Below are 13,414 nucleotides of genomic sequence, written 5' to 3' on the forward strand. Positions count from 1 at the left end.
CCTCTAAGAAGGTGTTGAAACCAAGAACTGAATCATTACGGGTTGTAAGCAAAATGGACCTTTAATTCCCCTGCAGGAATGTAGTTTTTCTCTCCTGGAGTTACTGATGCGGAGCTCCTGGACACGTGGGGGACTGCCCTGCCATGAAGCATCCTCTGGAATTTGTCTAAGGTTGCTCTCTTGGACAACCTCGGGCTGTGGCGGTGAATCCCAATGAGCCTCTCACTGGGTGTTGGGAGGCAGTCTATAGGGACCAGTGTGCAGTATGTATATCGGCACCATTGCTAACCACTGGTCTGGAAACAATGAAAATAACTCCTTGCTTATGCCATGGCACTGCTGCCTGTGGAAGAGCTGCGGATGACAGAAGCAGAGACAACAGATCTGGAGAGACATTAAAGCATTTGGGTTTGATGTGTCTCTCTGCTCTGCTTCCCCCAAAGGTCTCCAGGGCAGATCGCCAGCTCCACATCTTGCTTTGCAGACATTCAAGCCAGCCTGCGTCTGACTCATCCCTCTGCCAGATGTAGGGACCATCGCTCAGCAGCAGCTGTGAGCACGGCTGACCACAAACACACACACACAGTGGGCCCCTCTCAGTGCTACTCTTTGGGGAAGGTTTGGGAAGATCCAGATTCCCTGGCTCTAAATCCATTGCCACAAATTTCTGTTTGTCTGTTAATTGCTCTCTAGGGGTCAAAACATCAAGTTACAACCTGTGGTTTTCAGGTCCAATGCATTGAGAGTAGAAAATCTGTTGAGACCTAAGGCTTAGATCTGTTGGTTTGATACATAGTTCTGTAAAGCACATAGAAGAGGAGCCATGATGAAGGATGCTTTGCCACATCAGTTCTTGCCAAACTCAGGGTAGGCAGGTGTTTTTTGGCTAAGAGAGATGATGCAAGCTAAAAATGGCACGATATTGCTAATTTTCTGCGTAAACTAATGGTGCTGTATTTTGTCTGCTGTTATGCTTCAGGGAAAGAGTGGCTACACCTCAGTAATGTGAAATTACTCCTACTTTCCAATGGTTTGCTCAGCTGAAAATAGTGTTGTGAAATAAATAACTGGGAAATTACAGAAAGCATCAATCAATTTTTTAAATGCTAGGTCAGGTTTGCAGGAGTGACTGTTTTCACATTAACTTGTGCTTCAAGCAAGTTGAATGTGTACATCCAGGAGACAAAACAAACAGCGCACCACACTTTGGCAATTGCACCCTCTGTGGTGTAACAGCTCAGGCCTGCGCATGAGAAGTTGGAGGATATATCCTGGCCAAGCAACAGGTTCTTGAGCAGATGAGCCTCAAATCCGTGTTGCCCATGATGCAGGCTGCAGGAGTCACGGAAAACCTCCTGGTTACTCAAAGCTAAAGAGGTGTTTGTGTCCCAACTAAATCTGCAGCTCTGCTTGTCTTAGTTGAAGTTTAAGTCTATCTGTGTTGACACTATATACCCGGCTTCAGCAACAGACCATGTGCAAGCTGGTTCACTGCAGCACAGTGAGAATGTCAGTTTTATCTTGTGCTACTCCAGTTTCTAACTCCTGTGTCCCACACTTTCAAGCATTGTCCAGGCAGACCCTGTTCTTTCTTGTGCCTCCACTCAGCAGCTATTGTCTGTGCCCACCCACCTCTTCCCCATTCATTTTCTGCCTTAACATCTGGCTCTCCTTTTTATTGACTCCCTCATCTTTTCTCTTTCTACATTTTCACATTGTTAGGCTGCTCAGACCCTACAGTTTATACCTTCCTCATATCACCTTCGTATTCAATCTTGCAGCATCCCACTCACCAGCCCAGTCTCCTGCTCAACCTTGCCTTCTCTATGCATTTATTTCATTTTCTCTATTTGGATTCTCCCTTCCTGACACTTTACCATCCCTTTCAGCTACTCCCTGCTCTTTCCCTTTCTTCCTCACAGCATTTCTACTCCTTCCACTCCCTGAGATTTTGTGATTACAAACTTTTCCATACTCCCTCCTAATTCGGAAGATGTATAGACTCTTCCACTTCCACACAATTTACCACTTTTCTCATCCTCTTCTTCCTTTGACTCTCTCTCATCCTACACAGTCTCTCGACTATGCCCATGACCTCTATTCTAAATCTGTTTTCCTCTCCTTTAGCGCTTTCTAGTCAAAGAAACGTGACTTTTCCTGTTGTTCCACTCTTGTTGGCTTTCATGCACCTTATTTCAGCACCTTGTGTGCCACTGTTGACCCTACTTATAAAATCACAACTAGTGGCTCAAAATAAGTGAATATCAAAACCCAGCATGGATTTCTTCTCTTGACTCTCCTGGTTTACTTACAGGAAGCAAAGTTTCCTACCTGCTTTCACACATCTACTGTGATTGCTCCAGCTACCTCCATAACTCCAGTCCCACTGACACACAGAAAAACCTGGACCCTCTTCCTCACCATACGTGCCTCAGTTTACTTGCTGTCTGGGTCAGAAAGACAAGGGATTAAAGGCCTGATGGTAAATACTCCAGTCTTCACTCTGTTCAGGAAGGCTGTTGAACTATGCCATGGAAACCACAAAATCTCTTTGCTCAGGAGGCCTTTGAAAAGGGAAGAAGGAACTTGAAGGTGGATCAAAATGCAAAGAGTCCTAGAAAGCAGATGTGGTTTGGGGTGAAAGTAGGAGGCTAAATCACAAGTGTCTTCTACTTCCTAACTCAGAGACCAAAAAGAAGCAAAGATAGTGAGATTTGCTGGTGCTAGACTTTTGAGGAAGGTCAGCACAAAGAAGGGAACAAGAACATTCAGATGTGCAGGAGAAGTGAAGCAATTTACAGAGTGAAATGCAAAAGTTTTGTTTTGAAGAATCATTGGGTTTAGTCTATTCGTAAATTGTTTCCCCTGAATTAGGAAAACCTGAAGCCACCCTGAAGCCCTGTGCTTCTGAGAATGTGTTGCCAGTGAGAACAGTCTGCAGTTTGGCTGGTCCTTCTGCAAGTAGTTTTGAGACTTCACGAAAGAAAACCACAGGTCCTCTTGTACCTAGCTTATAGAAATTTAGTCAGTAGGGCTTTAGCTTGAAGCCATGAAGTGGAAATGCAAGGAAGTTAAGAGGTTTATTTTAAAAGAGATCCTTATTCATGATAATATCACTTCAGCTGGAGAGGAACAGACCTGTACTATCAGTAATCCATTCTCTCGGAGTCGGACTAAAAGAGATCTGCCTGTCATTAACCTAATATTGCATTTAAGCTTTGCCAAATCAGGCACGTATTGCAGGTCTGTCTGGAGAAAGTGGAAAGTATTCCTCCTCTCTTTTTGTTTCCAGGTGAAACAATCTGTCATACAGGAATGGGCACATTCAGTCCCTGCACTTTCAACAACATTTTTATTTGTTTTTGGCACTTTGAATTTGGCTTTTTTTTTCCTCAAGGAAACGAGCTCAGAAATCTGGAGATTACCTCGAACAACAAAAACATGAAGCTTTGGTTTGGTCTATCAGCCTCAGAATTCTTGCTCAGTGTGGCTCTACATGATGCAAGCACTCTAACTTATAGAAAGTTTGGGAACAAAGGAAGAGGAAAAGCAGAGAAGGGAAGAGTGTATGTATGGAGTGAAGTGAGCAGCCAAGATTGGATATTGAGCTGAAAAGTCAGTAGGTGGGTGTCATCTTACCAACAGCCTGGAAAAAAGAAATGATTGAGAGAAAGAATACAGCTTACTGGGAAAGGACACTGGTCAGAACAGGCTTTGGTTTTGTTAGTTATGAACAGGAATCTCGTAACTAAAAGTGGTTTGGAAGGGGAGAAGCACACAGATTTGTGAACAGAGATATTTATCAAAGAAAAGGAAATGCTGTATTGTATTCACCAAATCTTTGCCTACTGTTGAACAGCAATGGGAGAACGGAGATATTTTGTGCTTGAATAATAAGAATAATTTAAGAACAGTGTAAGAATCCAGCAAAGTGAAGCAACCTTAAATGATCATGGGCAGCCCACAGCATCCTTGCATAAAAGTAACACCATAAGAGAAAATACAGTCCGACAGAAACAATGGCGACAATAGAGGGAGCCAAATGAATTCAAAAAAGTGAGGCAAAATTGGGACCACAGCTCTTCTGACAAAAAGAGAGATTAGTACTCTTCATTAAAGTTCTTGGTGGGATATAGAGAGGGGATACTACAAAGCTATTTGGCCTAGTGTCAAGAACAAGCAAAGATGCAGCAGTACAATAAGCCATGGCGGGATATCATTACAGGAATTCAGGGAGGAATGTTGTGATGGAACAAGATAGAAATGCTACATAAACTCCCATTACATGACAAGTGGACAAAAAGTTTGCTCCATGGAAGAATCAGGCATTAATACTGTAGGGTTCTGTAACTGGCCCAAAGGAAACTGCGTCTGAGGATTTGTCACTCCAAGATTTCTCACGCACATCTACTCATACTTTATAGTGATCCTGTATGTTGACAAAGTACTGTAAGTTAGTTTGCACTCTTCTCTTTCGCTGTTACCGTATTGTAGCTGGAGCTAGTTTAATCCAGTGCAGGCAAATACAGTACATGAGAGATCAGATCCTGCCTTGCTCAAGATCAACTCTTGAAGTCATTGCGCCTTGAAACACAGTCAGGCTTTCAGTATAACATATTGGTCTCCTGCAAAAAATGAATTAACTAAGTCAAAAGCTTTTTTAGGAAAACAGATGCAAAGGTTGTACTTAGGTAACTAACAAACCAATTAAACAGTACACCTTTTGGCAAAAACCATAGTGGAAAAGGCCTTGGAAATCTATGCTGTGAGTGCGAAATTTACAGCAAGGGAGAGAGAGATCTGTAGCTGAGGAATGATATAAGAGGCCTGATGCTACCTCGTGTATCTTGTCCTCTTTGCCACTCCATTTCTCAAGCGACTCTCACAACCCCCCAAAAGAACACAGCAGCTGCCATACCAGAGCAGCCCAGTAGCCCTCCTAATTCAGTCTTCTCACTTCAACAGTTGCCACTCTCTGATACTTCAAAGAAAGGTGTGAAGAAACAGGGTACTGGACAATTATAGAATAACCTGCCCACAGGGGAAGTTTCTCCCTAATCCCTCACCATCAGTTAGTGGTTACGTTGTGCCTTGAAGCTCAATGTTTTATATCCCTTCTAAAATTTATTTATATCCTGTCTAATGTGACCGTGAATGTTCTCAGTATCCATATAAATGTCTAATCCTTTTCTGAATCCTGCTAATCTCCTGGCCTCAATGAAACCTCATGGTAACAAATGCCATGTGTTAATTATACATGGTACGAATATTTCATTGCACCATTTTAAATTTGCTTCCTTCCAACTTAGCTGGGTATCCCTTGATCCTGCAATATAAAAAAGGGCAATGAAATTAGAGCTTGCTCATTCTTGCCAAGCCGCACTGCTGTCTCTTGATTTGCTTCTTCTCTAAAATTCTCACCCTCAGCCAAAGTGTTCCCAGGTCGGACTGCTCAGTGGTGGCCGAGGGGACAGCACAGAGCTCATGCCTTCACCTTATTCTCTGTTGCCAAGCTAATTTTTGAAAGGAAACAGGGAGAGGAAATCCTGAAAGTCTCAAAAGTAAATGCTTGAGGTTGCAGACTCTGAAGTCATACTGCTCTCTCGATGTCAGCTGTTATTAGCTCAGCAGCAACACGATGACATTGACGATGCCACTGGCCTTTCCCTCTCTGATGCCTCCAAGTCGGAGGCAGAGCAGTACATCCGAGACATGATTTCCCCTTAGCCTGATCCAACTGCTCTTCAGGCTGCTCCTGAAAGGGGAGGTCCCAGTTCTCTTCCCACCTTGTCTCAGGAGTTTCACTGCTTCCCTGCATCCACGCTGCTGGTCACCAGGCCATGAGATTTGTCCAGTCAGTTCTGGACTAATCACACTCAGCCCCAGCCTGAGCTCTGCATGTCTCCACTTTGCTGTCCTGCGCTGAGCCCATGCATTCACAAGCTGCAGCCCGTGGGGAGGGGAGAGGAAGAAGAGGGAGAGGGAGATGAGAGCGAGAGGGAGAGGGAGAGGGAGAGGGAGAAGACAAAAATGGCCCTGGCCAATGAAGGCAGGAAGGAGTGGAAGGAAGTTCTAAGCTGTGGTTAAACACCACCTTTGTGATGGTTTCACTAGAGGTAAGACCCCAAGATGATGTGGCTGTGCACAGCGACACTTTGCAACTGTTTAAAAGCTGGGCAAGGAACACAGACTGAGAGGTTGTATAGTGATGCAGTGACAGCATGCCAAGTTCTACAACTTGGTGTTTCACTGAAGCTCTGTGTCCAATGACGGTAGTCCTGCAAAAAACCCATCCATGATCTTGCTGGATATTTTTCCGCGTTATATTTCAAAATAGGGCAGTTTTAATCTCTTTGTTTCAGAGGCAGGAGAAATGGAGGTACTGGGTGTACAGGTGAGACACTGAAGTGCCTCAGGGCAAAGGAGGATGGCCGGCCCCTCACAGCAGCAGTGAACAAATGCCTCTTGGGCTCCTTCACGCAAAACTACAAAGTGAGAAGCTAAACCCTGGAGGGTTCCCCCTGCGCTGCACCCAGGGGCCAGCCCCAGCAGCCACAACCACCTCGGTGACCTGCCAGAGGTCCCGGGCTGGAGAACACAGGTCTGGCACCAGGGCTGAGGCACTGTCCCGGGCAGCTCGATGAGGGGCGGAGCCGGAGATCCACCCACCCTGAAGGAAGGGGCTGAGGCTGGACACCAGCAAGGCCCGAGGGGCTGAGGCGAGGGGCAGAGGCGGGTGACCCCTGGGGCGAGGGGCAGGCGGCAGGCGTAGGCTCCGCGGAGGGCGGGGGCTCAGCCCCGGGGCGCGCTCCGTCCCATAGCCTCGCTCCGCCGCGGGAGCGGGCGGGCACCGCCCAGGTGTGGCCGGGGCGCCCCGTCCCTTCCCTCCTCCGCGCAGGGAGGGGGACACGGAACCGCCGCGTGCCAGGACACAAGGGCCACCGCCGCCCGTCCGCCCCGTCTCCAGCAGCGCCTGGCCCCGCCCGCCCCTCCGGTGGCCCCGCCTCGGTAGGCGTGGCCAGAGGGGCGCGGGGTCCTGTTGTTGTGATGAGCGCCGGCTCCACCCCCTCCTCGTGCACGGCCGCACAGCCCCCCGATTCCGCCTCGGCCCCGCCCACCCCACCCTCACGCCTTTTGTCCACTCCCCGAGGCCCGGCCCGCCCCCAGACCCGCCCTCCGCCCGCTATCACCTCCCCATTCGCCCTCCCGCTCCTAGTCCCGCCCTCCCGCGTGGGACCCCGCCCCTCCCCCCCGGGTCCCCTCGCCCCCCCCCCCCCCCCCCCCCGCTCCGCCCCGGGCCCATCTGTTCCCGGCGGCGCGGCGGTTGCTCTGCAGGGTGCGGGCGGTGGCGCGGGGAGGCGGAGGAGGATGGGCCCACGCAGCGGCGGCCGCCCGCGACAGGGGCAGCAGCAGCGCCCCCGCCGGCCCTAGTGCCCCCGCGCCGGCGCCGAGCCGCCCCATGCGCGGGCGGCAGCGAGGGGGCAGCGCGGGGCCGCCGGGGGGCGGCCGCTGAGCGGCGTGGCGCCGGGGGGCGGGCGGAGCCGGAGCGCCGAGCGGCGGCGGCACGCAGCCGCCCGCGGAGTGAGGCAGCGAGCGGGCGGCAGGCAGGCAGCCGGCGGTGGCCGCGGGAGATGTGCCCGGAGGAGGACGGCGGCTGCGGCGGTGGTGGCGGCGGCGGCGTGGCAGGCACCGGCGGCCCCGAGGCGGCGGTGGCGCTGGACGAGCTCCGCTCCTGGTGGGAAGTCCCTGCCATCGCGCACTTCTGTTCGCTGTTCCGCACCGCTTTCCGTCTGCCCGACTTCGAGATCGAGGTGAGAGCCCCGCGCCCGCCGTCCCCTTCACGGTGCGCGCCCCGCCGGGCACCCGCCGGCCGGTCTCGCCGCAGCCCGCGGGCTGTTTTCGTGCCGCGGCACCGTCCCCGCTGTGTTCTTCCTGCCCGGTGGGTCCCGCACGCCGCTCCCCATGTCCCCCAGCCCCGGTGAGCCGCTGGATCGCGGCGTGATGCAGCGCGGGGTCCCCCCTCCGCTTGCGACAGATGCAGCAACTTCCCCGTCCCTCTCGGGTGCTCTCGCAAACTTTCGGTGCGCCCGTGCCGGTGGGCGGCTGCGGGCAGAACCCAGTGCCCGGCTGCGGACCCGGCGGAGGCAGCCGCGGGCGGAGCGGGGCCGGCCGCAGCCGGCCCGCATTGTTCCGCCGGGCCGGTGTCCGCACACAAAGATGGGGGGGGACGGACTCGGCACAGAGCCGGCGGTGGGTCCCCCGTGCCCAAAATGGTGGCGGCGAGAGGCGGGCCCGGCCCGGTAACCCCCCACCTCCCCCGGGAGTACCCGCGGCTGTTGTTGGGGGGGGGGGGGGGTGTCTCCAGCCCACTCAGCCTGTGCCCAAGTTAGTCCCTTTTGTTGGAAGGTGGGGGGGGAGGAAGGAGGTCCCCACCTGGCCGGTGCTGGTGCGGGGTGCGGAGGGTCGCCGCCGAGCCGGGAGGCGGGTGCTGCAGCGTTTCCCCCGCACCCCAGCGAGGCCGGGCCGCTCCGCGGGGCACCGCGCCGCTCATTGTGCGGCTCCGGGGGAGCGACGGTGCCTTCCCCACAGCTGCTGTCCCCCGTGAAGGGAAAACGCGGCTTTCGTACCTTTTTACCCATTTTCCTCTGTAACTTTTTTGTGCCTTTTTTTTTTTTTTTAATTCTTATTTTCGCATGCGTGGCTAATGTTCCGTAAATATTTTGTGCTCTGGCTACAAATGTTACAAACGAAGTGTGCCCTGGTAGGAAACCTTTTGTGCTTGCTGTGAAAAGCTATTCTTGCCAGCGCGTTGGCAATAAACCGGGTGAATAACGTGGTGGCGTGTGTTTTTTAAAGACAGTAATTGCCCCGTGAATGAGAATTCCAAAGATGCTTAAAAGTTCAATGGGATGCGCGAAGCTCTAAAGAGCAAAACTCCTCGAGCAGGATGTGAATTTCTGAAGAGGGGGAATCCCTTATGCGGTGCGAAATCTTGAAAGGGGATAAGGTCTCTCAATGATGCAACTTCTTGCGAAAGGGAACTCCCCTCCCCCTCCTATTGATGCCAAACCATTAAAGGGGGAGGCTCTCCGGGCCCAGCAGAGCAAAGTCTTGAAGGAACCTGAATTTACAATGATAAAAGGGCCAAGGCACTAGCCTTTCACCTTTGGAGGCAATTAGCATCTGGCTTGCTTCACAAATGAACTAAATGTGGGCTCCCCTTTGGTTCCCGGAGCACACTTAGGGTGGGGGAGTTAACATCACTCGGAACAAATTACCTTGCTTTTTTTGGGGGGGGATGCCCGGGACGAGGAGTGCATGCACGTTGGTGCTGGGAGTGTTGCAGAGCAGAGGCAGCACACTGAAAACATAGCCAAAAAACTCTTGTGCGTGTGGATGGCCTGCAGCACTTGGCAGAATCGAGTTTTAAAGGACGGTGTTTTGAGGGATGGTGGGAGTCACAGTTAAAATCGGGATGCTGCGAGAGGATGGATGTGGCTGTCAGAACTTGGCATCTTCAGGCGCACAGAGTAAACCTCCTTCCCCGGCATGGTGCTAGCAGCCTAGTGCAGGCAGTTTCAAAACTTGCTGTTCCTTGAAGCTCACTGTCTTCTTACCCCTTGCCTGGTGTATTTGTTCCAGCCTTGTCACTGGTTTGAGGGATATCTGGGAATGGCTCTCTGCACAAAGGGCTTCCCCAAACAGTTAATGGTGTGAAAGTGGTGGCTGGCGATGGGACTTGTACTTTTTTGCTGAGTACTGCTCTGTGTGATTTTTGATGTATACTTTATTTGGTTGTATAAAGAAGGCTCCCTGCTTGGTTTTGGACCTGGGAATGTTGGTGCCCATTCTGGCCATCTCACTGCTGTCTCTGAGATGGGCTTTGAGCTTCAGGGGTGTCTAAATAAAATGAAGGTGCCTGTTTTTCTAGCAGTTTGGGGAAACACTAGAACTTGAGGCACATATTAGGGGAGATAAAACCATAGCCAGCCATCAAAAACCCAAACTGCTAATCTACAAATGATGTTTTCTTGCTTTAGCATTGGTGGTTGTGGGGACTTGTTCTTGTGGCAAACACAAGTGGTTTGAGAAGTTACCACCCCTTCCCTCAAAAGTTACTGCCCTTTGTGGGTAACCCAGGGTTGAGTGCCCTGGTCCATTTGGATGCAAACTAAAACAGGTGGTTTGAGTCAACCTGTTTTCTTGTGTGTGGAAGCAGAAACTGAGATCTTGGGCTCAGAGGGTTTCAGCTGGAAGATGGACACGCTCAAACTCCCTTGAGCTTCACAGCAAATGTTTGTCTGACTCTGCCCAGTACCTCTAAGGGATGGTCTTGGTCTGGATGTGGTTGGCTCTTCTTGGAGAATATTCTCTTCTTCCTAGGAGGGCTGAGCTCTCAAGTTAAATCCTGGTTGGCAGTTTTGTGGTGTTTTGGTGGTGGTGTGTTTTTTTTTTGTGTGTGTGTGTGTGTTGTTGGTTGGTTGGTTGGTTTTTTTTGTTTTTCTGATACCAGCATATCTCCACCTGGGAGTTTGGTGCTAAACTCTTAAACGTTGTTACACAAACTGAAAGTTTTAAACAAACCTTAATTCTGCTTGTAACAAGTATCACCTGCTTTCTTCCTCCCTCTGATTTTAGTGAGTGGTGAGGTTAAGGTTTCGTCGCTAGTCTCTGCAGTCCCCAAACAAGACAAAACCTGATCTTCCAATATGGTTTTGGTGGGTGTTTCATGATTTTTTTTTTTTTTTAGCCATAGTTATCTTTTGTTTTTCTCCCTCCCTCACTGTTTTTTTGTTTTGTTTTTTTTCCCTCTCCTCTCTTTTCTTCTGGTGGGGTCTGCCCATAGCTAACTGGAAGGCTCTAATGACAGGCCATCTGGACCCGTCCCTCCTGTGCTGAGCAGATTTGCTGATGGTATTTGAGAAGTTTGTGGGCTTTAGTGCAGGGAGGCAGCACAGAGGTCCTTTTTTTAATTTTTTTTTTCTGTCTTTTTAAATGCAAACCTTTTGCCCTCTACTTATTGACCCAAAATAAAGTGAAGCTTCCAGATGCGGGGCTGCCATCAGCATCTGGATGTCAGAAACCTAGGAAGCAGATGTCTTGTTTTCTTTTTGCTGGACCAGTGCGTACCCAGAGACTATGGGAAAGGGTGTCCAAACCAAAAGAAAGAAGTGCATCCATCAGGCTGGGCCCTGGGCATTGTTCAGGGAGGGGGTGAGCGCAGCCGGCCCCCATGCTGGCTCTGGCAGATGCAGGCGCTTGACGAGGCACAGGGCTCCTCTTTTCAAATCTCCGCCGCAGCATCACCCGGCGATGGACTCGGGAGGGGTTCAGCTACCGACAGTGGGTCAAAAGTTCAGTGGGCCAGGAGCGGGTGCTCCAGGATGCGTTTGGCTTCACGCCGTGTTTTTACGTGGCTCTCTGAGGATGGCAGAAAGCACTTCTGCCTTCTGGGGGCGGGGTGGGGTTTATCTTTCCTACCCCCCCCTTTAAATGGCTGCCTTGTCGGCCATCTGCTGTACCAAACTTTCATGCCATTTCGAAAGTGGGGTTTGAGTTGTGTTGGTTTGGTTGTTGTGGTTTCTTTCTCAGCGGTTTGTAAAATCAGCTTTGAGTACATTTGTCTTTACCTCTCTAACAGTACTCCAGCAGGAGAATGTCTGTCCATAAGGAGCACATAGTTTTTTGGTAGACCTTGCCTTGATGGACAAAAAGGATGCTTTCCACAGCCAAGTTAGTGCAGGTGATGATGGGGAGTGATTTGTTTCCCTCTTCAAGACTGGACTGTAATGTGTGACACCTCTCGTGACAAAGTCTCTCCTGGCCATGTGCCCTCCCTTCTGTGACCGAAATATCCTCCTGGCAGCTGAAGGGATCGTTTGCATCACAAATATTAGGAGAATATTAAATATTTTTAACTGTATTTCAGTATGACTTGAAAACACTGGACAGAAGCCAGCGTGGCATGGCCACCCAGCTCTTTGGCATGTGCTCCCAGGAGCTGTGGGCTAAAACATTTAGGAACTTCTGCTTGGGTAGGTCGATGGGAGGTGACTTTCAAGAACGTGCTTGAAAATAGTCAAAACATTGTTGTTAACTTAGTTTATTTGGAAAAGGGGGAAAAGCCACATTACACAAGGAAAACATAAATCTTTTCCTGTGGTTTTTAAAAGCGCCTTTGGGCAAATTGCCTCTGCTGTTAACTTCACTACAGCTTTAAGATGCTTTTCCTCTTTAAGATGCTTTTCCTTGCCTCTTGCCCCTTCCTAGCGCTTTGGGCTCTGGCTCTACCTTTAAGTACATTCCTCCCACCCACAGACAGGGCACCACTGCTCTTGCCCACCTTTTTTCCTCCTGTAGTGCTCTATCTGCCATGTCAGTTCTCGAACAGGCTCTTTCTGTCAGGAATATTATGTGGCTGTTACAAACCAGTGGCTGCTACTGCTCCCATGGGTCTCCCCGGAGGAGGAAGAGTATAGGGAGAGGGAGAGCTGTGCTCTGGCTCTGTGAAGGAGAGAGCAAAGAACAGGAGTCCTTCTATCTGTGCAAAAAACCAGGTAGACCTTTAAAAGCAAAAATATTTTTTAATGTGTTAAACTCAAGGACTGTTAGAATTTTAATACTTTGAAAAACATGTTCTTCTTAGTGAGTACAGGATGGTCAAATATGAAGCTCCACTGTCCTGTCATGTTGGATGCTGCTAAAATTTCTTTGTGCAGCCCATTGCTCTGTGCCCTCTGAGTGGATCCCTTGTAATCTGTGACACTAAAATGGCACAGCCTTCCTGTTCTGTCAGTGGTTTGTACAGAGTTAATTCCACAAGCAGTGTGGTACAGTACTTGGGTGCTAAGCCTTCACTCTTCTGTAGCTATTCTGGTCTGGTACTGCACCATTATTTATATTACAGTAGCATGTACAGCACCTACTGATGCCTCATCATGTTGTATGATAGCAGAGATGGTCAAGTAGTTTCTGATCAGAAGAATTTAGAACCTGATTAAGATCAATGCAACAAGTAGGTGTAGCAAGCTGACCAAAATGTCAGTGAATTCATGCAGGCCAGCTCTACTCATAGAGGGTAAGTCTGAGCTACTTTAAATGCTTTTTCAGTAGAATAGTGCAGGCATTAGGATGTCTGTCGCTCTTGCCATTTGCCCGTTGGCAGTAGGCAATGTTAAAGTGGAAGGCACTGTCTGAAACTAGAGCAAACAATAGATCTATCTGCTCACTAAAACTTAACTCTTGCACAAAGCTCCTGGCTTTCAAAAAAGCAAATTATCTGAGGAAAGGCAGAGTAATTGGCAGTGCAGGGAGAGATGCTGTATGCTGAGTAGACACGGTTGAAAAAAAAATGGACTTGATACTGAAAAGAAAAAGTGTCCACCTCATTGTGTGGAGAAACTCATTTATGGAC

The 13,414-nt window shown here is 49.9% G+C and overlaps 1 protein-coding gene across 2 annotated transcripts in view; it reads left to right on the forward strand.

Moving 5' to 3' along the window:
- The first annotated feature begins 7,556 nt into the window (after nucleotides 1-7,556).
- Nucleotides 7,557-13,414, forward strand: part of CECR2 (CECR2 histone acetyl-lysine reader) — a 106,183-nt gene continuing 100,325 nt past the window's right edge. For both annotated transcript variants that reach the window (XM_065829311.2, XM_065829312.2), the window contains exon 1: nucleotides 7,557-7,811. In XM_065829311.2, the coding sequence (XP_065685383.2) occupies nucleotides 7,632-7,811 (180 nt within the window). In that variant the 5' untranslated portion in view covers nucleotides 7,557-7,631. The remainder of the gene's footprint in view (nucleotides 7,812-13,414) is intronic.

The sequence above is a fragment of the Patagioenas fasciata genome, chromosome 1 (genome assembly GCF_037038585.1).
Source record: "Patagioenas fasciata isolate bPatFas1 chromosome 1, bPatFas1.hap1, whole genome shotgun sequence".
In the NCBI taxonomy this organism is placed as follows: domain Eukaryota; kingdom Metazoa; phylum Chordata; class Aves; order Columbiformes; family Columbidae; genus Patagioenas; species Patagioenas fasciata.